Here is a 26,621-nt window from a genome sequence, read left to right as displayed (position 1 = left end):
TTCCCGGGCTCCGCGCGCGGTCCAGTGGCGTTGGCGCGGGCGCCGGGCGCGGGCCCAGGTCCGCCGGGTGGGCAGCGGGACGCGGCGAGCGCGCCGGGCCCGGCCCCGCAGCCATGAACCTGGAGCGGCTGCGGAAGCGTGTCCGGCAGTACCTGGACCAGGTGGGGTCGGCCGGGGACGCGGGCGGGGCTGTGGAGACGCGGTCCTGGCGGCGCGCGGCCATGCGGCCCTGGGCTTTGGTTCGGGCCGGAGCCCTGGAGGGAGCGTCGAGCGCCGGCCCTCTGCGGCCGGCCGGCCGGGGAGCGCTGGGCGCCGGGCGTCTCCGAGAGCCCGGCACGGGTCGGCGCCCCCGAGCCCGGTCCGGCCAGTTCAGCACACCCTTCGTACTGAGCGCAAGTCGAGGGGTGGCCTGTGAACTTCGCTAGTAAATAGAAAACGTTTAAAGCTTGGTTGTCCTTATTTGGGCAAGTTTAAGTGAATAATGATAAAGACAAACTTCTAGTGTCAAAATCAGTACTTTAAAAAGTTCGTGTTAACTACACCTCCTCTCCCTTCCCTTCGCTTGAATGAGCATCAGTGTTTAAGGAAAGACGTATTTCCAGAATCAGCAGCATCCCTTTAGTCTACGATGTCACCTAGTCTTTGTGAAATGTATGTGGTCCCCATAAATTGGTAACCAAGAAGGGGAGAGAAAAGCCTGTTCAGTGTGAACTGTTAGGAGTTGAATGTGAAATATTGTTGCTGGTTGTTTGCAACATTGAGAACGCTGTATTTTGGTTTGCCCTTAAGTCAGATGAGTTAACCAAATTCTTCCGGAGCACTTTTCCTCTGGCTCTGGGTGAGGAAGGGGACAGGCCTGCTTTCAGCCTTCCTGGCACGAAGGTTGGGCAGATCTGTGACCCTGCCAGAGCATCCCTCCTCCCACATTGATTGGCAGCAGAGTTCCTGGTTTGCATCTAGGAGGCCTGAGGCAAAGACTGAGAACCTTGCTAGTGATCACTTTAATTAGCCACTTCCTTAAATACCTGCTGAGGTACTTTTGCAGAGTATAAATTTTTTTAAAAATCTGCCTTCTTAAACTGTATGTCAACAGTCTTCCAATAATATTTTTATTTTTTTTGTACCACGGAAGTAAAACTCACCTGGGATAGAAGATAGAGATATGATTGATACTATACATTAAAAAAAATACTGTATTGAGATGTTGGTTTGTTATATAGCATTAAAACCTTCTAGTAATACTAGCTATCTGTGTAAAACTGTTGAAAGAACAGGGTGATTACAGCTTTTTCTTTTTATGATGCAGCAACAGTATCAGAGTGCTCTATTTTGGGCAGATAAAGTAGCTTCACTCTCTCATGGTAAGTGACAAATTCTATTTTTCTGATTTCTCTATCCTTAAAAGAACTTTCTACTTTACCTTGCACCTCTGACCGTGTATGTAATTTTCCCTCCAGAGGACCCCCAGGACATTTACTGGTTGGCTCAGTGTCTTTACCTGACAGCCCAGTATCACAGGGCGGCTCATGCACTTCGGTCTCGGAAACTGGACAAAGTAAGTGAGTCCAAAGGTGTTAAAAATGTTGTTAGGTTAGTATTTTAGGTATATGTTCTTTTTACGTGAAAATACTTTGAAGAATATTTTAAAGGATCCAATTTCTCTTATGAAATGTAAAGAGAAATTTCTTGTGTTTCTTTTCATGTTTCTTTTTGGTCTCAGCATGAGGCATGTGGAAGCTTAGTTCCCTGAACAGGGATGGAACCCATGTCCCTTGCGTTGGAATCGCCAGGAAAGTCAAAGAGAAATGTTCTTATTCCTAACTCAGGTCACTTTGTTTTTCCCTCCTGCCACCCCCACCCCCCATCTAGTCACTAAGTTTTGACAACACTCTTCTAAATAGCTCTGAAAGTACCGGCTGTCCCTTCTGTCTGATTACCACTCTGTACATCAGGCCTGCACTTTGTCTGTTTGTTGTTTTAGCCTCTCTCTTTTGTTCAGTAACATCTTTCCCACACCCCTTTCCTTGTCTCCAGTTCATCCTTTAAACTCTCACAGCGTGGTCTTCCTAAAACAGATCTGATTACATCGCTCACAGTACCACTCAGCGCTTTCTCGGTGCTTTCCCAGTACCTACAGGATTCCCTAGTGGCTCCGCTGGTAAAGAATCCACCTGCAATGCAGGAGACCTGAGTTCTATCCCTGGGTTGGGAAGATTCCCCTGGAGAAGGGAAAGGCTACCCACTCCAGTATTCTGGCCTAGAGGATTCCATGGACTGTATAGTCCATGGGGTTGCAAAGAGTTGGACACGACTGAGCGACTTTAACTCATAAAGTCAGATGCAGTCATGGACGCCTCCCCCAGGTGTTCTGTGGTTTCTCTCCAGTTGTCACGCAGCCACCACCACCGTCAGTGCGTGGAGTGTGTGTCCAGTCATGCCCCCTGCTCGCAGCTCCTGAGACGGGTGACAGGTGCTCACGCTCAGTGCTGGGATGCTGACCAACGCCTAAGTTACCTTCTCGCCCAGAAGGGTTTCCTTATTCAACTGGCTAGTATTTTTTTATGCGATTCTTTCATAGCTTATAAAAGAAACTCTGTGCTGTACTTATGTCTCCTCTGTTACAACCTCCTTGAGGCAAGTCCTTATTCCTTTTTGAATCCTTGGTGCTTGGCAAACAGTAGGTTCATGATGAATATGAGTTAAAAAGACTTTTTTTCTCTGTGAGAGTAGAAGAGGAATCATGAAAATAACTTTGATCTCTTTTTTGTTATAGTTTTCTTTTTGATCGAAGATGCATGTTATCTTAATCACTTTTTTGATTAATTTCTTTTCTAGTTGTATGAAGCATGTCGCTACCTTGCAGCTAGATGCCATGTAAGTATGCTCTGGTTATTTGGTAAAGGTTTAATGCTATGAATCTTTGTATCCCTCACATGAGAGTGAGAATTCAGTATACCAATTCTCCATTTACTAAAAGCTGATGTGCATGAAGAAAATTCTACTTTAAATTTTAAATTTAAATAATGAGTGGGTACAATATTCATGACCTTTTAAAATCTTCAGTGACTGTGTTTATTTGGTATCAGAAGTCATAAGTGACAAAGGCTGTGTCTGTTTTTTATACAGTTTGCTGCGAAAGAACATCAGCAGGCTCTTGATATTCTTGACATGGAGGAGCCGATCAACAAACGGCTGTTTGAGAAATGTTTGAAGGATGAAAGTGGCTTGAAAGACCCCTCCAGTGACTGGGAAATGTCACAGTCCTCAGTAAGTAATACAGTAAGAAGTTTCAGTGACATCAGTAAGAATTGCCCACGGGAGAGGGCAAATATAAATCACCTTCTTTTACTTCAGTATGATTGTCTTAAAATAGTTGGGTTGCCAACTTACTTGATTTTCCCAACCCGAAAAGATTTTAAGACATTTCTGAGCCATCAGTTAGAAGTTGTAATTGTGTCCTCAGATGCTTGAATCTGAAATAGGCAAACTTAAGCTCTTTCTTCTCAACTTTGATGTTTTAAATTCCTTCCCACTTTTCCCTTCCTAACTGTGTTGGACGAAGCGACTTAGCAGCAGCAGCAAGAAACCTTGTTCTTTCCAGGAAGTGGTTTGATGTTACTATTTGTATTATTTTCTGTATTTCAGTTTGTGTACTTCATACCTGTCTGAAATCGCAAATTCCTGCTGGCAGAGATTATATAATGTAATGTAATAGATAACATTCACAGCCAGATTACTAATCTGGACTGTTATTCTTTTTTTAAACAACTGTCTTGAAATGTAATTCACATAACATGCAGTTCATTCTTCAGAAGTGCATAGTACGTTGGGTTTTAGTATATTTACTGAGCTGTACAATCCTTACCATAATCACTTTGAGAACTTTTTTTTTTTTAATTTCAGCAAGAGACCCTATATCACTTAGCTGTTAGCCACCAATTCCTTCATATCCCAGTTACTCTTTGTAACATATCTATGCAGGAACTTGGTTACTCTGCTCTTCACCATATAGTGGTAGGAATACTAAACATTCTTAGGTTTTTTTTTTGTGTGAAGAAACACATTGTTTTTTGTGTGAGGAAATGCATTGATGAGCGAGTTGAGGATTATTACTTTTGGACCTCTTATACATTAACTGCTAAGAAATGCATGATTTATTTTTAATGCAGTATTTATTTTATTGAGTTTATATTTTTTTAATAACTCACAGATACTGCATAGGTCTAAGATTCTCCCATAATGTCCTCTACTGTTTTGAATTGTGATTTTATGATGAGTCTCCTTCATCCCATTTCCAGTTAGTGGCGTCTCTGCATGCATGTGTGCTCAGGCGCTCAGTTGTGTCCTGTCTTTTGCGACCCCATGGACTGTAGCCCTTCAGGCTTCTCTGTCCAGGGAATTTTCCAGGCAAGATGACTGGAGTGGGTTGCTGTTTCCTTCTCCAGGAGGTCTTCCCCACCCAGGAATAGAGCCCCCGTCTCCTGCATTGGCAGGCAGTTTCTTTAAGCCACCTGAGAAGCCTAATGGCATCTCTGGACAACCTTTAAGCTCACTTATTTGTTTTTTTGAGGTTCAGAATCTAGAACATAAATCTGGTTTCTCCATCCTTTTGTTACTGGTAGTAGTGAGGTGGCTACTGTGTGAGCTGCTTACCATGTGCTGCCTCCGGATGGTACCACCTCCGACCCTTACAGCGCCTGTGAGTTAGATGAGGACGGGGACTGAGGCATGAGCAGCTGGAGCATGGTCCAGGGTCACTTGGGAGCATCACAGCTGGGACTGGAGCTCGCCTCTCTCTGGTTCCCGAAGGCCAGGCTCCTGACCCCGTGCCGCGTTGCTGCCAGTTCTCTAGTGCTTCCTAAGGTTCGTCCCTGAGACGCACTGTCAGGCTGTCTTCATGTTTACTCGGGGTGTGTGTGCTCTGTGTGCCAAGTTACTGCCCTCTTTGAGGCAGAACAAGGATGAACAAAGTAGCAGTGATGCATAACCGAGTCATAAAGGTTTGTTGACGTGAGGGAACCTCGGGAAGTTAGATGACAGAAGTTTTACTTTGTTTTTATGTTTCTGTTAATGTATATTGTGTCTGACACTGAGATGGAGTGAATCCTTTTAGATATTAAAAAAAAAGTCTTTGCCTTCGGACAGCATATGATTTTTGATCAAAATTAATTTCAGTAGTATTGACTTAGTATGTGACTTATTTTTCCAACAGATAAAGAGTTCCATTTGTCTTTTACGAGGAAAAATCTATGATGCTCTAGACAACCGAACCCTCGCTACCTATAGCTATAAAGAAGCTTTGAAGCTTGACGTGTATTGCTTTGAAGCATTTGATCTGTTAACGTCCCACCATATGTTGACAGCCCAAGAAGGTTTGGAAACCCAGGTGTTTTTATGTTTAGCACAATTAATATTATTTGTTTTTTTCTGAAACTTACAGATTCAATAGCAGGCTATGTACAGGTTTTAAATAAACCTGTTCACTTCCTTCATGTCTTCAGATGTGAAGCATTTTGCAGAATACAGTATTGGGAAGTGCTTCTTGCAGTCAGCCTCTTGATGACTTGAGGTTGTGTAAGAATTCAGGATCTGATTCAGTGATTCCCAACATGGCTGCACTTTAAACCCCGAGGAGTTTGACAAATATTCAGTGTGCAGGTCCCGACTCCTGACCAGTCAAGTCAGAATCTGTGGTGGGAGCCTGGCATCAGGTGGTTCTAAGGTGACGCATGGGCTGAGAGCCATTGACCGAGTGTGTGGCCAGTGGTGCGAGGCACCTGAACGAGAGAAGCAGAGAAGGTGGAGGTGTGTTAACGGGACTCAGACGTATTTTGGCCTAATGAGTTCTCAGCCTGTGGTTTTGTCCCCTGGAGGACGTTTGGCATTGTCTGGGGAGAGTCGGACTGTCTCAGCTTGGGGGCAGGTCAGGGTGGGGGTTGGAGGTTGCCTGTGGAATCCTGTGGGTAGAGGGCAGAGGACAGCCAGCATGGCAGAGATTGTCCCTGCAGAGTCTGTCGTGCTGAGGCTGGGGGTGGCTCTCAAGCCTGAGGGTGACTAGAGTTGCCTGAAGGTTCGCGCACAGCTGTTGCACGGTTCTCATCACCTGGGTTTTAGTTTTCTGTAGTACATTTGATCTTGTTATTTTCTTTTGACTTCTGTATGCTTAGACCAAGAATTATAGAAGAATAATTTTTGTTGCTGATTTTTTTCACCGTAATTACTGAGGACATTCTTTTTTTGTTAATATTTTTTAGAAAAAGAACTTCTTGAATCACTACCTCTTAGCAAGCTCTGCACTGAAGAACAGGAATTGCTACGTTTTCTGTTTGAGAACAAGTTGAAAAAGGTAAATTAAAATACCAAGTTAGTATTTGCTTTATATAAGTATCGTATTTCTTTCTTTAAATTTGGTCTCTCTTTTATGGGTTAAGAATTTAAACATTAATTTTTATTAGTTTAGCACATTTGCAGGAAAACACATAGGTTATTTTAAATAATATGATTCCTAACAAAGCTTTCAAAAATATGTCTTTCTCCCAGGAACAACTCTTACTTTTATTTTTTTTTTTCCTTTTCTGCCAACTTTTAAATAATGTTCTAAATCAGTGAGTCTCCCATACTCTACAACTCTTACTTTTAAAAGATGAAACTGTTAGATAATGGGATGATGATGTGTAAAAATGAGGGTTTTTTCTTATGCTTCCTGTACTTCTACTTTGTAAAATACTTCCTACCATGGAATTCTGTGATAAAAGTGAGAAGAGAATCAGACTTGTGAAAGGAGTGTTAGTAACACTTGCGGTTGGAAGTTTCGAGAGTGTCGCACCTGTTGTGTGTTAGACATCGAAACACTCGGGTCAGGTTGAGTATGCCTTCCGTGCTTCCCACTGAGCCATGTTTGCGTTCCTCTGTTTCAGTATAATAAGCCTAGTGAAACTGTCATCCCTGCGTCTGTAGATGGTTTGCAGGAGAATCTGGATGTGGTCGTGTCTTTAGCTGAAAGACATTATTATAACTGTGATTTTAAAATGTGCTACAAGCTGACTTCTGTGTAAGTACATCCACTTACTTTTGTGCAGGAACAGAGTATAGCCCGCTTTACATGAGCAGTGTGTGGGATATGCTTTCTGAATGATGTCAACTGATGGGTGCGCCTTTGCAGAGTACAGAGCGGGTGTTGGCTCAGAAGAGCAGTCTACAGACAGAGGCTTGCACGCATTTGTTGCTTCATGTCATTAACTCGGGAGTGTCCGTGTCCATCCCCAGCGATAATGTGCAAGTTTGGGAATCCCATCCTGGCACGTGCTGTATAGAGTCCATTCTTTGTTGCAGTAGAGACGAATAAAATCCCACAGGGACTGAGTGTCAGGCTCGCTTGCCAAGCCTCCTACCCCACCGTCAGTTCTTCTGTGTACATAGTTCACATTTGCCTCTGGGGTTGCTTAAAATAACTTGAATTCACAAAGATTTTAATTGACAAGTAGGATTCATTTAATATTTCATATCATTTTTGATCCTTCTAAATAGACCACTTAAATTATATTTGTTAATTTAAAGCAAATGTTTGTAGTGATGTTTATATTTATTACTTCTGAATAAATCAGGATTTTCACTTTAATTTATAACCTAATCATTGCCTTAACTAAGAAAGTCTGAGGATAATGGAGTTAAGAAACTAAAAATGTATTACAACCCACAGTATTGTGTGTAGTGTGGAAATGACTGTTTAAATAAACGTAGCTGATTGTAATGAGTGCTGGTACAAACTGTACCTACATACATAATGTGCTGCTTTAACTTTCAGAGTGATGGAGAAAGATCCTTTCCATGCGAATTGTTTACCTGTACATATAGGAACACTTGTAGAGCTGAATAAAGCAAATGGTAAGACTATTTTAAAACTAAGAATTTTTATAACAAAAATATTCTGTAACTGGAAATTTTCTCTCTCGAGTCCTGGGTAATTGCAATTGCAGGTGACAGCTGGGGGAAGAAGCGCCCGTCAGACTGACCAGTGGTCTGTCTCGTCATTGCAGCAGGACACGCTTCCTTTATCCCTACTTTCTGCTTCCTTTTTTAAATGTAATTTGTGTTCCAAGATCTCATAACTTTAGAGTGTTGGGTGGCAGTTTGCCTTTTTCTTTTTCTTGTAAAATCCATAAGAAAGCTGATATGGCAAGAGTCAGTAACTTTAGAAATTGTAAGGGGGCAGAGTTTTAATGTTTTCCGTATTTTAACATTTCAGAAACATTTAGAGTTTGGACTATATTTGCCCTTAATCTTTTAAACTGAATGATCAGCTCTGTCAAGAAGGGTAGCCAGGCACTCCAGCTCTAGGCTTGCTGCTCCAAGTACCATCCGTGGACCTGCAGCATCGTGTCTCCTGCAAGTTGCTGGGGGTGCAGGCGCTCTAGCCACCCTGGTCTTTGTGTCACTCAGGAGGAACTCACCTTGCTGATGCGATAAACGGGAGAGTTTGGTCAGCCAACCTGGTGGTGGGTGGTTGAGATGGTCTGTGATAGGCCCCTGGAGTAAGAGACATGGGCTTTAAGACCGGCGAGGCCCTTTGAAGCAACCCAAGCACGTGCAGTGCTCCGTCGTGTGCTGCTCGTCCAGGCTTCTAGGCCCTCTGAGTGCTGCCCGCCCACTTAGTACCAGGTGTGGGGTGGGGAGTAAATGACAGCCAGTGACTGCTCGTGGAGTTTCTGTGTTGCATCAGGTAAATGAATTTTGTGTCTAGGAAGAAAGAAAAGTATAAGATCACTGCTGCTAGAACACAGTGTATATGGTTGTAAAGAGTTGTAACTGGGGGAAACTCATATCTTAAAATTCATTTGCTATGAATAATTTTATTCTTTTTTTTTTTCTTTTTCTCTAATGTAGAACTTTTCTATCTTTCTCATAAATTGGTGGATTTATATCCTAGTAATCCTGTAAGTAAATATAAACTTTTTTTCCTTATAGTAATTTTTTCTTACCTAAACTTTAAGAAAATACTTAACTAGTATTTAGATAGAGGCTAAATTTAAGTTGATACAGATGTTTTATTTTAAGTTGTTGGAGCAGAATCTTCTAATGGTTATGATCATTAGAAGCAGTGTTCACTTTTTCAAATCACAAAAGTATTTTTTTAGTATATAACTTAAAAATCTTTATTTTTTATGATTATAGGAATAATATATGCTTATCATTTTAAAATATTTAACATACAGAAAAATTAAATACTAAAAGTGAAAGCCATATATCTCTCATAAGCAGTGTTAATACCTGCTTGGTATTTCTCCTGTTGCATGTGTGATAACTTACTGAATTATGCACTGAGTGAATCATTGTGTCTTCCAAACTGCCATGGATCAGAACGAAAACATAGAAATTGAAAACGGAATCAGAAACTATGTGCTTAAAGACAAAAGTCAGGAGTCAGGGTTTAAGTCTCGGAGAAGAATCTGCACCCCATAGTGGAAACCGTTTATAAAGTGGAGAAATCAGTGCAGGAGAAGTTAGCTAACGAGGTGGAGTCTGTAGACCCAAGCTGGGGCCTCGTGCTTCAGATGCTGCAGGAACACGGTGGGAGGCACCTGGAGCAGCAGCTGTCGAGAGTCTGGTCTCTCTTCACCCGGGACCTTTCGTAGACAGCCTGTGCAGAGAAGGTTCTGTCGTGAACAAGTGTGTGCTGGGACATCTGACTTGTTGCTGATTCCCAGTGCAAGATTACGTGCCTTTGGTCATGGTGCATTTTAAACTTTTTAGGTGTCTTGGTTTGCAGTGGGATGCTATTATCTCATGGTTGGTCATAAAAATGAACATGCCAGAAGATATCTCAGGTATGAACTTACTGTCTTCCTCCCTCTGTAGTGAACCTACAGGAAGTAATTTCTTTGTCATCTGCCTTAATATAGTAACTTGTAGTACTTTAAAAGCAGTATGAAAGAAGGTGTTTTCTCCAGATTTTATTCAGTTGTATCAATTGTGTTCCCTGCTCTTTATAAGATGCTGTAGGGGGAAGGGGAGATAAAAGTAGTTAGTGGTATAGACCTTGTCTTCAAGGGGCTTATGATGTATTTAAATTTTTATTTATAAATGAGAATAAATATGAATAGGGAATAATATGAAATATTTTGGGAGTTTGTTATTTACAGAGACAGTATTAACCTCTTACTATGAGGACTTTTTAATTGTGAAATTACATGAAACGCTGAGGTCAGGGTCACTAAATGTGACTGTAAAACAGAATTCCTGGAGACTTCCCTGGTGGTCCAGCGGTTAAGACCCTGCTTCCACTACAAGGGCACACGTTCAATGCGTGGTGTGGGAACTGAGATCACACATGCCACGCTGTGCAGCCTAAATAAATAAATAAAAAATACTTAAAATCACAATGCTTGGCAAAGTGAACAGGTTTACCTAAGGATCTGCTGTGGTATTAGCTTGAGGAGTTCCCATGCAGCCCAGTCCAGCTGCTTAACCAGTGTTATTCAATTACTCAAGTACAGAAAAAGCTCTAGTAATACCTGTGACTTCCTCCATGTGAACAGAATAGAAAACGGATCTGTGGGAAAGTTCATAAACTTTGGACCCAGCCTTGATTTCTAGACCCTGTGCTGCCACTTACTAGATATGATTCCTTGGGAGAGTTCATTCCCCTGATCCTCCCTCTCCCGTGAAATGGGGAGTGATGTATCTGTATGCCAGGATTGTTAAGAAGATGAGATGACTGGAGAGGATCCTGCACTAGGGGAAGAATTAGGGAGAGCACTCTGACTGAGTGATAAGCACTTTAGGAACACGTGCTTGTGTTTTGGGGAGCAGGATGATTCGTGTTACAGCAGTTCTCTTGGGCTGTGCTGCTTTGATTTACTGCACTTATTCAGTGATGGATTCTATGTGAAACAGGGAGCATCTGGGTAAAAGAAATCTTAGAAAATAAAATGCTAAGAAAGTGGGAATCTCATCCTTTATATTTTTCATGTTTTGTGATATGCTGTCTTGATTGCTAATTGTGGGTCACCTAGTTGAAGACTGTGTAAAACTATGTAGTCCTGTCCATCGAACCCGCATGAGTCTCCAAGTCATCTGTAGGCGGTCACTTAACCTTTCCATCCTCGATATGCTTAACCCTTAAAACATAAATAACCCTGAAAGTTACCAGGGTTAGATGGTGCATAGCAGGCCTTCATGAAAAGGTTGCTGCTGCCGCTGGTTATCTCCTCCACTTTGAAATGAAGCTCCTGGGTCAAGTAATGTTTATAAAGTCTATGCAGAAAGCTAATGGGTTCCACTATATACCTAGGAAGTTGTGGACCTCTCCTAAAATTACTTAAAATTTTGCTTGTACTATTAAGCATTATTTTATTTCAAGTGAATTAACAGTGTTACACTAGTGTTTAATACATTGGCAGCTTTCATTGACATAATTCTGATGTCCTTGAAATAGTCAACTTACATAAAATTAAGCTAACACCTTTAAACATTACACACATGAATGAAATTTCATCTTTTAGCAAAGCTACGACGCTGGAGAAGACCTACGGGCCGGCATGGATCGCGTACGGGCATTCGTTCGCAGTCGAGAGTGAGCATGACCAAGCGATGGCCGCCTACTTCACCGCAGCTCAGCTGATGAAAGGGTGCGCGGGACAGGCTGATGCAGCAAGTGGGATTTCGTTATCACCGTCTCAGCCACTGGGTTGCTAAAGCGTAGTGTGTCTCGTTAGTAGCTTACGCTTGTGAAGTAGCTATGGGGGCGAGAGGGAAGACAGCTGGCGTGACTTTGCCAAGTAGTTTATTCTGACCAGCACAGAGGGGCGCTCACACGCCGGCTGAGGGAGCGGAGGAGGGCGGAAGCTGTCTCACGTGCTCGTACAGCAGTGGCCGGGCCCGTGAGCCGGGAGGCTGCTCGTACCCTGCTGCTGTGCAGAAGGTGTCTTTGTGGCTTCTTTCATGATTCAGATTCAGGACTGAGCCTGCCAGGGCTGTGAATTCATGTCCGTGTTAAATGTCTTGATACTAACTGAGCCCTGGCAGTATGTTGCTTTGCGGAGCAGAGTACTGCTGCTCTTCCTGTTGACTCTTTTTAGGTCTGCACTGGTTTCACTTTGCCCCGTTCTCTTGTGCGGGCTGCTGCTGCTGACCACAGCCTTACTCTGATGGGGAGGTGGTGGAAGTGCCAGGGTGCCTGCTGATCTTGGCCAGTTACTCACCTCCTGAGAAATAGGAGCAACAGCAACACTTAGGCCTAGGCTGACTGAGGAGTAATGAAGAAGGTTCTAGTTACAGACTGGGATCAGTTTCTGACACACAGAAAGCGCTCAGTGCAAGTTAGCTGCCTTACCTTGCTGCTTGGATTGCATTTGTTTGGTTTGATTTACTGGCACTCAGTTCTGCATCTATATTATTTAGCATCCCAACTTTTTCAAGTGTAGTACATTTTCTGTGTATGACTGATATCTAAGTAGCTGTCCATGACACTATTATAAAAGACACAGCTCCCTAAGAATCCTAGTCTTTCAGGCTGCCATAACAGAGACCACAGACAGTGGTTTAAACAAAAGAAGTCAGGTTTCTCCCATCTCGGAGGCTGGCCGGCCGGTTTGGTTCCTGGTGAGGGCTCTCGTCCTGGTCTTTGGGCGGCTGCCTTCTCACTCTGTCCTCATAGGGAGCTCCGTCTGCCATCCCTTGTAGGATACTAGCCCTGCTGTGTTGGGGCCCCACCTTTACACCCTCATCTGACCTTTATTATTTCCTCATAGGCCCTCTCTCTGAGTGTAGTCACTGGAGGCCAGCATGGGGCCTGCGGTATGGGTTTGGGGGAGACAGCCATCAGTCCATGATCCTGACATGCTACTGGTGCAGTCCTCCGGATTACAGCTGTTCAACCAGTTACTGACCCACCTAAATGGTCCTCGTACCCAGTCCATCCTGTTCACCACGACTGCGAGATGCTTTCCAGTGCTTTGCTGAAGCTTGGCTCGGTGTCCGCACGTACCCCTAATGTGTCAGTCTGGCAAACTGCAGCAAATAATAACTTGCTGTGGGTTGTTTCTTCCGAGCAAATGCTAGAGTCTGCTAGTTTTATTTTGCTCTTCTGGGTGCTCACAAACCCAGAATAGTTATTACTAACAAGTAATAGTTACTTCTTAGTTACTGATCAAGAGTCAAAACCAATAGTTAATTATATGATTAACACTTGTAATGTTTCCCAGTCGAGCACTTTTTTAATTAAATTTTCACATTACCTCATCAGGATAAGCATTATTTTGCTCTCCGTTTTACTTCCTCATCAGAATAGCTTTGTATTCCCTTAGCTTACTCTGTGTTTGGTTAATTGTTTGAAATTGCCTACATCTGTTAAAATTTTCTTCATGACTTCTTGAGCCATTGGTTATTTAAGAGTGTTGTATAATTATCAGATATTTGTGAATTTCCAACATTTCCTTCAGTTATTTCTAATTCCAGTGTGATTGAAGATCATACTCTGTGATTTCAGTGTTTTAGGTTTCTTGAGGTTCTTTACAACCTAGCGTGTCTGTCCTAGAGGACACTCCATAGCACTCCTCCCGTGTGCGAGAGCCCCACTCCTGCCAGCGAGCGGCTCACTGCCTTGAGCCCTGCCGGGCCGCAGTGGTGCTCGTGGCTTCTTTTGTTGCTGCTGCACCTTGTGATTTCGTTCATGACTGCAAGTGGGTGTGGGTTTCTCCTTGTCACAAGTAGAGTGTTCCTGTGAAACCTTTAATAAGCTGAAGTCGTGCAAAGTTTCTTTCCCATAAAAGCAGATACCTTCTTCATATTTCCGTTGGTTAGCCAAAACGGGTGGGTCCTTCATGCCCATGAAGTGGCGTAAAGCATGTTTTCAAATGGCAGCTGATATCCTTATTGAAGTCTCCAACTGTTCTGTTGAATTGTCTTTTTCCCTCCAATTCTGGCAGTTTTTACTACTAGCTTTGGGGTCTCTCCTGTTAGATTCTTGATGGATTTAGCCTTTTATCTTTGTGAAACATCCTTAGTTGTTTCTAGTAACAGATTTTGTCTGAGTTTATCTAATGTTTAGTGTAGCCATTCCTGCTTATTTTGGTTGTTACCTGCATGGTGTATCTCTTTCAATCTTTTCAGTTTCAACTTGAGTCTTTTGAATCTAAAGTGTGTCACTTGTAGACAACAAATGGTTGGAACATGGTTCTATTATTGATTCTGCCAATTTCTTGCCTTTTGTTGGAGTTTTATCCGTTTGTGTATAATATAATTAGTAATAAGGTAGGATTTAGGCTTGCCATTTTGCTCTGTTTTTTAATATGTTACATGTTTTTTTCTTCTATTTCTCCTTACTCTTTCTTTGGTTAGATACTTTGTAATTACCACTTTAATTCTCTGTTTTTTTCATATAGTACATTTTTTGAGGTTTTAGTCATTATCTTGGGGGGTTACAATGAACATCTTAAACAATCTACTTTGGATTAATACAGACTACTGACTAGAGTACTTTCCAACACTAACAGCCAGTTCTCTGATTCTCCAGACACCTGTGGAGTCCTGCAAGTCAGTTCAGTTCTCACGCTGGTCCTGGGTCACTTGTCCTTCTGACTGACTGGCTGTAAATCAGGGGTTCCCACAGCTCCTCCTCGGGTCTGATTATTTGCTGGAATGACTCACAGAATTCAGGGAAGTGTTTTGTTTATCATAAATGATACAACTCAGAAGGAACCAAATGGAAGAGAAGGGCAGTGCAGGGTCCATGGGTAGGAGTGCACGCAGCCTCCAGCGCGCTCAGGACCGTGCTGTGTTCACCAGCTCAGAAGCTCTTGGGATCTCGCAGTCAGGAGTGTTTCCAGAGTTCAGCCTTCAGCCTCCCTACCAGGAAGTCTGTGCATGGGGCTGAAAGTTCCAGTCCTCTCAGCACCTGGTCTTCTGGTGACCAGCCTCGCTCTGAGTCCCCATTAATGTAAATTGGGTGTAATCAGGAGGGGCTTGTTGTACATGACAAAGGACACACCTCTCACTCAGGGACTCCCCAGGCTTTTGGGAGGTCTGTGCCAGCAACCAGGGACAAACCAAATGTGTTTTTTATTTTATGACACCAACTTAATTTCAGTAGGTCAAGTTCAAGAAGAGCTGCAAACAGAAATACATTTATACTGTGTTATCCTTACCTATGTGGTTGTTTTGTCCAAATTGTTTTTCCCTTTGGATTTGAGTTACTGTCTAAGTGTCTTTTTTTTCAGCCTGAGGACTCCCGTTAGTATTTCTGGTTGGGCAGATCTGCAAACAGCAGATTCTCTGTTATCCGTTGTTGTAATGTTCAGTGTGTAATGTTGTTTTTCAAAGAAGCTGTGAGAAGGAGAACAGGTATATATTTGTGTTGTTTGTTACATCGACCTTTTTTTTACTGTTCCGAGTTCTCTTCATTTGTTCCTGTGAATTTGAGATACCATCTGGTGTCGCTTTCTTACTCCAGGACTCCGTACTTCCTCACTCCAAGGTACTGTCCAGTGTCACTTGCTTATTCCAGGACACGTTGCTTCTTGCTTCATGACTCCTTACTCCACGTGTCCTTACTCCAGTGCTGGCTGCCGTCTCTTCCTTGCTCCAGGGTTCCGTACTTTCTCACTGCAGACGCTTTCGGTGTCGCGTGCTTTTCCTCAGACACTGTCAGCCGTGCCTCCTTACTCCCAGGCAGCTTTTGCTCCCTCCACCTCATTTGTGCTGTTAATGGTAAACATTACAGTTCTGTATATGTTAGGCCTATCAGTCAAGAGAAGAAAGTTGAAATGTAATCACCTTTATTGGCGCTCTGTTTTTTATGTGGATTTGAATTCCTGTTTGGGGTCAGTGATTGCCCGATACTCCTGCAGGTGTGTGTGTGGAGGCTCTTGGTGGCGCTTCTGTAGGCAGCGCGGTTGTAACTTCAGCCGTGACTCTGGAGTGGAGCCCGGGTGGTCGGTGCTCACTGACACGGTCCGACCACCTTCAGGGAAGGGTCCTCTTACTGTGACCACTGTCTGACAGCACGAAGAGATGAAGTTCAAGGAAGTGAGTTCCTCTGCCTAGTCAGAGGCTATGAGAATGGAATATGACGTATTCCAAGCTCTTTAGCATAGAACTGCTACTAACCGACGCAGTGGAAGTCCACTCGAGGGCGGGGCTGGTTCCATAGTGGGAGCGGGGACTGGGCACAGCCACGAGGGTCTGTGTTGCTGAGTCAGTGAGAGGAAGACAGTCTTGGCTGGCGGCATGGATGCAAACACATGGGACCTGCCTTCTGCTTTACACGGGTTTTGTTTTTGTCTTTTTAGTGTAGAATAATGGAAAATATGGGTAAATAGGTTGCTGATAGATTCTAGAAGTGGCAGCTGATTATTCTAAAAGCTTATTAGATACTCATTAAATATTAGTAAATGAAGTGTTAGAAAAAAATTAAGTGCTCTTTTTGGTATGTTAAAGTAATTTTGCAGACAGGGTTTGAAAATATGAATTCTAAAGTTTTGAGTGTTGAATATGTGAACTTTTCCAATACTTTTAGGTGTCACTTGCCAATGCTGTATATTGGATTAGAATATGGATTGACCAATAACTCAAAATTGGCTGAAAGATTCTTTGGCCAAGCTCTAAGCATCGCGCCAGAAGACCCTTTTGTTATGCACGAGGTTGGAGTGGTTGCATTTCAAAATGGAGAGTAAGTACCCACGGGAGCCCTTTTGTTCCTTTTTGTAAACAGAGCAAAACCTTGATCACGAGAGTTTAACCTTAACTGGCCAGTGACTGTTAATACATGTCTTATTTTAGAAGGAGGTGGACAGTTAAAAAGAAATAGCAACTATTGCCTTGGAAGTCTTTAAAAATACTAAGCCCGGGTTTTGATCCCCTTCACTGTGGGCTGGCACAAGCTCTTAGGTCCAGGCCTGGACGCTACAGGTGGCCTGGAGGCACTGCAGAATCCCTTGTCATCTCTTTGTTGACCAGGAATTGGATTCATACATTTGAGAAAGATTTCTCACAATTTTGAAACAAAAATGTTTCCCTTTCAGTTATCAGTTAATCCAAAAGTTAACCAGTTAGGGTGGCCCAGCCTCTGAGCTTCCTGGTCAGTGGCCGAGGCTGCTGTGGCCCTGGGTGTTTACAGAGCAGGCAGTTCAGTGTCACACCGACAGAACTGCCTGTGATCTACACTAAACTATGTGTACATTTTAAACCAATAAATTAGTACCAGTGTAGTGTTCTTTGTGGCATTGGTGTGTATTGTAAAAACTGGGTTATCTAGTCTTTATGAGTTTGGAGCCTCTTAAAATAATGTGTAGTGATGATTTCATACAGTCAGTTTAGTTGGAGTCTATTTTGGGCCCCTCCGCCGCCCCCCTCCCGCTTGTGCTTTTCTTCGTTATTTCACAGTTTAACATGACCCCCAAGCAGAATGCTGGAGTGCTGCTCGTGTCCTAAGTGCAGGAGGGCCGAGACGGCCCTTGAACAGAGTGTGGGGTTAGACGAGCTCTGTGCAGGCGGCAGCCACCGTGCTTTTGCTGTGAGTTCAGTGTTCATGAATCAGCAGTGTGCATTAAGGAAGACAGTGCCACCCTGCAGTGTGTGGAAGCAGGTGCTCTGAGCAGCTGGGGAGCCTGCGAGCAGAGGGCGTGGTTCTCCCACTGGGAGCGGTGGTTCCATGTTGGCGAAAGTGCTGTTCACAGTCTTTGTAGAACCTGATTACTCAGAGTAATGAGAATATGCTCTATCTCCCAAGTACTGAGCTCTTGTGAAGGTAATGCCATAAAAGTAATCATTTGTCTCCCTTGAATTTTAAAAAACTAATTACACATGTTTACCTCATTTTTATTATTAGAAGAAGATAATTCAAATATTTTTAAAATGTTTATACGTGCTAATTTTAAATAAACTACAGCTTTTTCCCTCCCCTCTATTTTAGATGGAAAACAGCAGAAAAATGGTTTCTCGATGCTTTGGAAAAAATTAAAGCAATTGGGAATGAGGTATTCTATATAATATCTGTAAATACAGACACACTCATAAATATGTTTAGTATTGAGTGAAGAAAATAGTATCTGTCTTGCCTAGTATGTATTAGCCTAATATTTATCATCGCAGATGTTTGTCAGTATTTGACTTATCCTGGTACGTGGTGAAAAAAGAGTGTGAGAGGGCAGTTGGCTGTTTGCTTCTTCGGAGGCTCTAGTTTTGATCTGTGGGCGTAATCGGAATGCATTTGATGATTGTTCAGTGGGGAGAGTATGTGATGATCCTGGAAGGGGGTGGGCATTGTCATGTCTGACTTGTCCTTTCTTTCTGATGAACGGGTACCTGTAGCAACAGGTCCCCTTTCTGCAGGAACAGGACCAGGTGTAATTAAAATTAGACCTGTTGTTGTTCTTCCCTACCTGGTATTTAAGATATGTTCAGATCTGTAACCAGGCTCTGGTTCCTGGAAGATGCATGAATTTGTGCTTCCAGCTCTCTCGGATGTGTTGAACACTGATCTTACATTAAATGTGGCAGCTTTGGGCCCCGTGCACTTCCGTAGGTCAGAGGTTTGCATGTTGTTGTTCTTTGTGTCCTGATTCTTTTTATTCACACCCATGTTGTCGTATTCTGTTCTATTACCACTTCCCGTGTCATTCTGTTCCGGCCCACAGGAACACTTACCCACAACACACATCTTCCTCAGCTGTCAGTTTCTTTTTACTGAGGAGACAGACGGAGCTCCCCTGGGCTCCCTACCCGGTGACAGCTTACTTGTCCCTGTAGACACAGCTTTGCTTACTTTGGCCTCTTGTCACATGAACTTAAAAACACTGTATTCTGTGTGTCTGCACGTTTGTATATAAGCGGGTCGTCCGCAGTTCAGTCTCGGGTGGCCTGGATGATGTGTGTGTTTCTGTTAACACAGGGCTGCACTTGTGATCCTGCCCATTTTCAAAGTGTTGAATACCTTAGGATCTTGCCCCTCAGGCTGGGGCAGTGCGTCGGCATCAGTTGGGAGCTTGTTAGAAGCGCAGAACCTTGTGTCTGCCAAACCAGAATCTGCAGTGTTAGCAAGACTTCCAGGCGATTCTCATGCACAGAGAAGTTTGACATGCACTGTTGCAAAGCACAGTTGAAATTGAAATTATAACTTTGATGATTTGAAGGCACTTTGGGTTCTTGCAGATATTTAAAGTAATGGTTTAAATGCAAAAGCACAGTACTATTAAAGTTTCCAAGTACCCATTAAAAAGTTACATGAGGAGGCAAAGATAACTGTGTGACTTTGTTGCAGATGTCAGAGTAGCCGCAGGAAAGCAGTTTGCACCTAAGAATCTTAGAGGATTTGTTTCTTTGACGTGGGCAGTGCCTCCCAGAGCTGGGCTCAGGGGAGTTAGAGGGTGTGGTCAGGTCTGCTGATTCACTGGGTCCTGACTCACGGCAGCCTGTCAGGCAACAGAGAACGGGCCCGATACTGACTGCTCTTAGGTCAGTGCAGATATAAATTGGCAGTAACAATGCCAGTGCACGGGAAGGGCTGTGATTGAGGAAATAAAGGAACCGACACAGACCAGTGGGTGGGTCAGGACGGCCTTCTGGGTTCAAGGAAATGCACTTCAGTCCTAAAGCGTGGACGGCTGGCCAGGCAGAAGTAGGGAGCAGGGCATTTCAGGTATTGCAAAGGGAATGTGCAAAACTTCAGTATGGCTTGGGTTTTGAGTTCACAGAGAACATCAAGAAACAGGGCAGGAGGGCGAAATGTGGGTCTCCAGGGGCCTTGAAAGGACGTGAGAGTTTGCACCTCGTCTTGAGATGGTGGTGGGACAGGAGCAGCTCTCATATGGGCGGCATGGTGAGACAAGACTTGTCCGTGGTGGGGTGGAGCTCGGTGAGGAGTCTGATAAGCAGGTGGTTCCTGGAGGGATTGGGTCGGGGATGGCATGGACGTGTGTGGGGCACTCAGAGGGGTGATGTTATTGAGCTGGGATAACGGGAGAGAGGATAAGGTTAGCATGTGACTTGTTGGATTTGAAGTGATTGTGAGATTTCTAAGTAGAAACATGTACTAGGCAGATGGAGAATTCAGGGCTGGGGGTACAGAATTTGAACATCTTTAGGCATAGATGGGCTCTTTGACAAAATTGTGCTCATAAAATGAACCTCAGAAAGTGTCCTTCAGTGGGAAAGATGGAGAAGCCACTAACCCTGGCTCAGTGCTGTGGAAGCACCAGGGGATACCCACAGACAAGTGAGGTCCTGCCGTGCGGACGGGCAGGGCGGAGCCGCTTGTGAGTCGTGGTCTGATGTGCTTTGTTTTAGGTGACAGTTGACAAATGGGAACCTTTGTTGAACAACTTGGGCCATGTGTGCAGAAAACTTAAGTAAGTGAAGTAAAGCATTTCTCAGAAATTTTCTTTGTGACTAAAATTTTACTTAATTTTGTGTATAGCTATTTCCATAATTTTTTTTTCTATTTCCATATTTTTGAGATCCTTTAGTTTTCTTGTACTTGGTTCTTCAGATACAGCAAGCAACTGAAGAAATGTTTTTATTACCTTTGTTAGTATAATTTTATTTTAGAAATATATTGAGAATAGTAATAACTTCTGTATTCTTGGATTAAAAATGCTTAACTGTTCAAAATTACTTTAGAAGAATTAGGACAGTAGCACCTAATTAAAGCCATATTCGTATCCTAACTCACTGCTTTCCTCTAGATGCCAGTTTCACAGAGTGATAACTGGTATGATATTAGATCATAATTGAGAAAGAGACTCTTTGGTTAAATAAGTTTGATAACCTTGAAGTTACTCAGAAGTTAGCAGGTTTTTCAGGATATCTTGCAGTCTTTACTATGCATGATGAACTGCAGCGTTTCCCAAACATTATCGTGCACGAAACCTTTTTTCACCAGGGTTTCTATAGAGCAAGTATTCTAGAAAATTTGGGGAAATGCTACTCCAGGTGACTCCTGTGGACCTTAAAGCAAAACCATTTAGTTCCTTTAACCACCCCTGGCATGGGAGGCTTGCCTTCACCTAACAGAGGCCTTGCTGTGTGATGGGGCCAGGGCTAGGCCCAAGAGTCAAGGGTGGGATTCAACTGGTGGCCCTGTGGGACTGTCTGCACTCGGCTGGGAGACACACTGAAGTGGATACACAGTGGATGTGAGGGGCGTTGCCACATAGACCATGACTCTAATATAGGGAGGTGTTTCTGTATGTGCCCATCTAGGAAAACCCGCTGTACCCACTGACTGCTTCTCTCTTCTGTTCTCCCTCCTCATAGGAAGTATGCTGAGGCCTTGGACTACCACCGGCAGGCCCTGGTGTTAATCCCTCAGAACGCGTCCACCTACTCCGCCATTGGCTATATTCACAGTCTGATGGGCAACTTTGAGAACGCTGTGGACTATTTCCACACCGTACGTCTTTCGTTTGTACCAAGAACTTTAAATCTGATTGAGAGTTAGCACTTGTTTGAAACATCTTTTCTAGGCAATATTTTCTTATTTCAGAGAAGTGCAATTTAAAATGTACGTTTTAAAATTCTTCAGGCAACCTTGGATTTTACTCTTTTCTTTGCAGAGAAAAGTGTGTGAGTTGTCGTATAGTTCTCAGATGTGAGCCTTACCTGAGTATCTGTCAGCGCAGCTGAGCTGGGTGCACGTCTAGGGAGCCCTTTGGGAAGTCCAGTCTTTCTATTTACGACTTAAAAGTAATTGCCCAACATGAGCAGAACTGCTGCATTCGTCATTGGAACAGGCTCTCTCCTTAATCCACATGCAGTATTTCATCAAATCTAAGCCACCGTTAGTAATTAGAAAGAAAAATGATTATATCAAAACTTATGCTGCCATTTAAACTTTAATTCTTTCCTGTCACTTTGGTTTTTTTGTTTGCTTAGAAAAAGTTCTCTTTTGGACATATTAGGGCATAGATTTTTGTCAGGGAGCACTCTACTATCTACATAAAAGAAGATATAAGTGAAATTGTTAGGATATTCAGTTCTTCACATTCAGAGTTTGGTTCTTCTAAGTCACTTTTGTACCAAGTGATCAATATTCCTGTTTTCCCAAGATTGTGTCCACATGCCAGTACACATGCCCCACTCAGGTGTTTCCCAGCTAGCAGCATTGGCCGTGCCAGAAAGTGTGCCAGAGCGTTTCTGGATAATGCCCACAACTCAGTGCCTCCTTTGGGCATTCTTCAGGTGGTGTATGGTCTAGTCTGTATCACTGATGTGGCCGCCAGGCCCACACTGCTGACACAGGCGTGCTCACCACAGTGAGACCAGCTGACAGCAGTAATAAGAAGCCACCTGTTGAAAGACTTCCAAAGTTCAGATGCTAGAATTTGAAAACACGTGGGTCTTTAAATTGATGAAATAACTGTATTTGGAGAAAGAGATAAAATATGAGAAAATACAACATTTCAAAGTTACATTAGTGAATGATAGATTTGTAACTGGTTTGCAAGGGTTGGTTAGAGATTTCAGGGAAGATGAAGTCCTGAAGTACCACCGAGATGACCAGATACTTGTTGAGCAGGAGTGTGGACTAAGCAAGTTTTCTAGTTTTTGTGACCTTTCAAATTCTATATTTAAGTGTTACATAATGTATTTCTTTTCTATGTTTTAATTAATACAGAAGGCTTCGCGGGCTTTTTAAAAATCCTTCTGGAGGGCAGCATTTCAAACATAAAAGAGAGAATAGTGTAATGACACGCTACATACCCATCATCCTGTTTCAGCAGTTATGATAGCCACTCATGTTGTCTGTATCCCCACTAACAACCTCCCTTCACTGCTATCCTGAGTTCCCTGGAATATTTAGAAATGAGATCCATGGCAATGCTTTAAGTCAATCAGAAAGAAACAGATTTTCTTGTAATAACCAGGCTGAATCTTCTCTGCAGGCCCTTGGTCTTAGGCGAGATGATACATTTTCTGTTACAATGCTTGGTCATTGCATTGAAATGTACATTGGTGATTCTGAAGCTTATATTGGTAAGATTATAATTACTCTTATTGATGTTGTAGTCCATATCTTAGATCGTTGTATATCTCTGTGTAGGTGTCTCAGATTCTCATATAAAGTTCTAAGTTTATTTGTCTGATCATTCTTGCTATAGTAATATCAAGAAACTCCATTTATTTCAATGGAAGAGCATGTGGGGATTAATGATTCATGGCTTCCCTAGTGGCTCAGAGGGTAAAGTGTCTGTCTGCCCGCAATGCGGGAGACCTGGGTTCAGTACCTGGGTTGGAAAGATCCCCGACCCAGGAGAAGGAAATGGCAACCCATTCCAGTATTCTTGCCTGGAAAATCCCATGGACGGAGGAGCCTGGTGGGCTGCAGTCCATGGGGTTGCAAACAGTCGGCAGGACTGAGCGACTTCACTTTCATTTTCTTTCACTTTCACTTTCTATGTATCCATTCACTTTAAAGTCAAGTACTTGCTATATGCAAAATACCATTTTAGAATATGGGTGATATACAAGAATCAATCTATTTGCATAACTGAAAAAATCTTGAGGGATTTTTCTAATAAGTAAATGCTTTACTGTTTTACAATGCAGAGTATAGCATGTTAATCTTGGCACTTCAGTGGACTGTTAAGTTGGCTTATGTTCACATTTCAATGCTATGTAATTTTTTAAATTTTTATAAATGATTAGCAAGTCATAAGGTAAGTTGGTATGGAGTTGTTGGAAAAGACCCTGATGCTGGGAAAAATTTAGGGCAAGAGGAGAAGGGGGTGACAGAGGATGAGATGCTTGGATGGCATCACTTACTCAATGGATACGAGTTTGAGGAAACTCAGGGAAATAGTGATGGACAGAGAAGCCTGGCGTGCTTCAGTTCATGGGTCACAAGGAGTTGGACATGACTTAGTGAGTGAACAACAGCAAGAACTGCAAAGGTAAGTTGGTGTGGAGTTGTGGTCCTTGGTCAGGAACACTGTAAAGGAAAGAATGCTGCAGTGAGGTTGCATCCTGAGATCTTGGGGGGGGGCGAAGACTTCTCTAACAGGATATAAAAGCCTAAGGGGAAAAAGTGTTAAAGTAGGCTTCAATAAAATTAAAAACTTGAGAGCAAACAGGCACACAAGAGACCAAGAGAGGTCCCTTACAACATATACATTCATCAAGGAGCTTGTCTAGATGCAAAAAATCCTACACATAATCCTACAGTAAGAAAAAGTGTCATCAAAAATGGGCAAAATACTTGAACAGGAGTTTCACCAAAGAGGGTATTCAGAGAATTACAAGCAAATGAAGGTGCTCGGTGTCATTACTTACCAGGAGAGTGGATAAAAGCCATGATGAGGCATCACTATAACCTGCCAGAACGGCGAGAAGAAACAAGTACTGGTAGTACCTGGGGTTGGCAACGGCGCAGAGCAGCTGGGACTCGCCCATGTTGTTATTGCTGGATTATAAATAGGTCAGACTCTTTGGAAAACCGTTTAACAACACGTCTGCTGAAGTTAGACAGGCCTGTTGTTGCCCAGTGCGCGGCTCTGGCCAGCAGAGGCATGCCGTTTCCCACAGCCCTGCGGGTCGGGTGGTGACTTGTGTGCTGGGCTTTCACTTGGCAGGGCTGGCGGTCTAAGATGGTATCATGCACAGGGGAACCACTGACAGAGCTGGGCCTCTCCGTGGGTCTTTACCCCAGGCTTCTTTATAGCATGGTGGTCTCAGGGCCTGAGGGAGAAGAACTAAAGTTTCAGGGCCCCCTGTAGGCTACAGTTTGCACAAAACCATTTCTGTCACATTCTTGTCATCACAATGAGTCATGGGTTCAATCCCTGATCCAGGAAGGTCCCACATGCCACGGAGCCCCTAAGCCCATTTGCAGCGACTGAGCTGGCGCTCTAGCAGAGCGTGGGAGACGCGACTACTGAAGCCTGCGCTCCCAGAGCCTGTGGTCCGCCACAGGAGAAGCCGCTGCCGTGAGAGGCACGCCCTCCACAACCAGAGAAGAGCCTGTGCAGCAGTGAGGACCCAGCACAGCCCAGAATAAATGCATGAATGAAAACTATTAAAAAATGTCTGGAGACCCAGTACTAGGATGGATGTTTGCCTGCCCTCATAGAGGTCTTACAAAAGGAAATTTCTAAGGTGGTTCATTACATATTATTGTATTGAACATATAATGTTACGTTACATTGGGGTGTACAGCATAATGATTTAATATCTGCATTGTAAAATCACCACCACAGTAGGTCTAGTTAACATCTGTCACAACACAGACATTTTTTTCTTGAAATGAGAACTTACAAGGTAAACTCTCAGCAACTTCTGAATATGTAAAACGGTGTTATTAACTAACTGCCATGCTGTGCTGTCTTTATCTTTAGCAGACTTGCATGTTACCTGTCGAGACATCTGTCACTGAAGCTATTAGTGTGAAGTCTGTAAAACTGTCATGTTGTTCATGTCAGAATAGTTGAACCTGTGCTAAGACACTTTAGTCGTGTCCGACTCTTTGTGACCCCTTGGAGCAACCTGCCATGCTTCTCTGTCCACGGGGTTTTCCAGGCAAGAATACTGGAGTGGGTTGCCATTTCCTCCTCCAGGGATCTTCCCACCCAGGGATTGAGCCAGCGTCTCTTGGTCCCCTGCATTGGCAGGCAGGTTCTTTACCAGTGTCTCTTGGCCCCCCTGCATTGGCAGGCAGGTTCTTTACCAGCGTCTCTTGGCCCCCCTGCATTGGCAGGCAGGTTCTTTACCAGTAGTGCCACCTGGGAAGCCCTGATAGAGCTGGGCCTCTCCGCGGCCCATCCATCATTCTTACAGTTTTGATTTGTGGAAAGTCAGTATGTTTCTCTGTGCCTGGGACTTGTGACTGTACTCGGGCCAAGTGCCAGCCAGGAGTTCTCCATCTGCAGCTGCTGAGGAGGTCCTGCCCACAGGCTCCTGTTGGTGCTGACTCCCTTTGAGGGTAGGAGGCGGCTGCTGAAGCCCTGGAGCTGAGCCTGCCTGTGCTTCTGGGAGCCTTCCCCATAGTCTCCCTTCATCATAAAGACCCATGGGGCAGAGAGACATGGGAACATTTTCGTTAGCTATGCACATGCTCTTACAAGGACATGTGACCCAAATGATAGAGCAGTGTTATGTATTGCTGGAAATGACACATGGGATTTTCTGTGTTCTTACTGTGCTGTGTCTGTCTTTTTAGGAGCAGATATCAAAGACAAACTAAAATGTTACGATTTCGATGTGCATACAATGAAGACATTAAAAAATATTATTTCACCTCCGTGGGATTTCAGGGAATTTGAAGTAGAAAAACAGACTGTGGAAGAAGCAGGGCTTGCACCACTAGAAACCTCAAGGAAAACCCCAGATTCCAGACCTTCCTTGGAAGAAACCTTTGAAATTGAAATGAATGAAAGTGACATGATGTTAGAGACGTCTATGTCGGACCACAGTACATGATTCCAGACTAGTCCCAGTTCCCCTTTGTCTTAGAGTAAGTCTTTCCTCTCATCCTTGTCTTAAACATTTCCAGTTTCTCAACATGCATCCGGACCCCATCTCTGCATTTAGGAATGGATACTTGCCTTAAGAGATTGGATTGCACACTTTTGCAACAGATGTTTTCAGAATCTACAAAATAGTAATGCAAAGTGAAATAAAGAAGGTAAACCATC

The 26,621-nt window shown here is 43.5% G+C and overlaps 1 protein-coding gene across 1 annotated transcript; it reads left to right on the top strand.

Annotated features, from left to right (window-relative positions):
* On the top strand, positions 1-26,621 carry CDC16 (cell division cycle 16). Its single transcript, XM_025262494.3, has 18 exons — positions 1-161; positions 1,307-1,361; positions 1,458-1,555; positions 2,836-2,874; positions 3,127-3,267; positions 5,213-5,372; positions 6,255-6,346; positions 6,918-7,051; positions 7,805-7,884; positions 8,884-8,933; positions 9,751-9,824; positions 11,502-11,627; positions 16,514-16,666; positions 17,909-17,972; positions 20,281-20,342; positions 21,250-21,385; positions 22,878-22,968; positions 26,147-26,621. Exons 1-18 carry the CDS (start codon positions 114-116, stop codon positions 26,404-26,406), a joined length of 1,863 nt encoding a protein of 620 aa, XP_025118279.3. The 5' UTR covers positions 1-113; the 3' UTR covers positions 26,407-26,621.

The sequence above is a fragment of the Bubalus bubalis genome, chromosome 13, assembly GCF_019923935.1.
Source record: "Bubalus bubalis isolate 160015118507 breed Murrah chromosome 13, NDDB_SH_1, whole genome shotgun sequence".
NCBI classification, from domain to species: Eukaryota; Metazoa; Chordata; class Mammalia; order Artiodactyla; family Bovidae; genus Bubalus; species Bubalus bubalis.
This window is presented reverse-complemented; position numbering and strand designations above follow the sequence as displayed.

Bases quoted from the DNA above. Each gene is read 5' to 3' on its own strand.
- CDC16 (XM_025262494.3), top strand. From the start codon at position 114: ATGAACCTGGAGCGGCTGCGGAAGCGTGTCCGGCAGTACCTGGACCAG. The intron at 3,268-5,212 runs GTAAGTAATACA...TTTTTCCAACAG, and splicing joins GGGAAATGTCACAGTCCTCA to ATAAAGAGTTCCATTTGTCT. The intron at 11,628-16,513 runs GTGCGCGGGACA...CAATACTTTTAG, and splicing joins GCAGCTCAGCTGATGAAAGG to GTGTCACTTGCCAATGCTGT.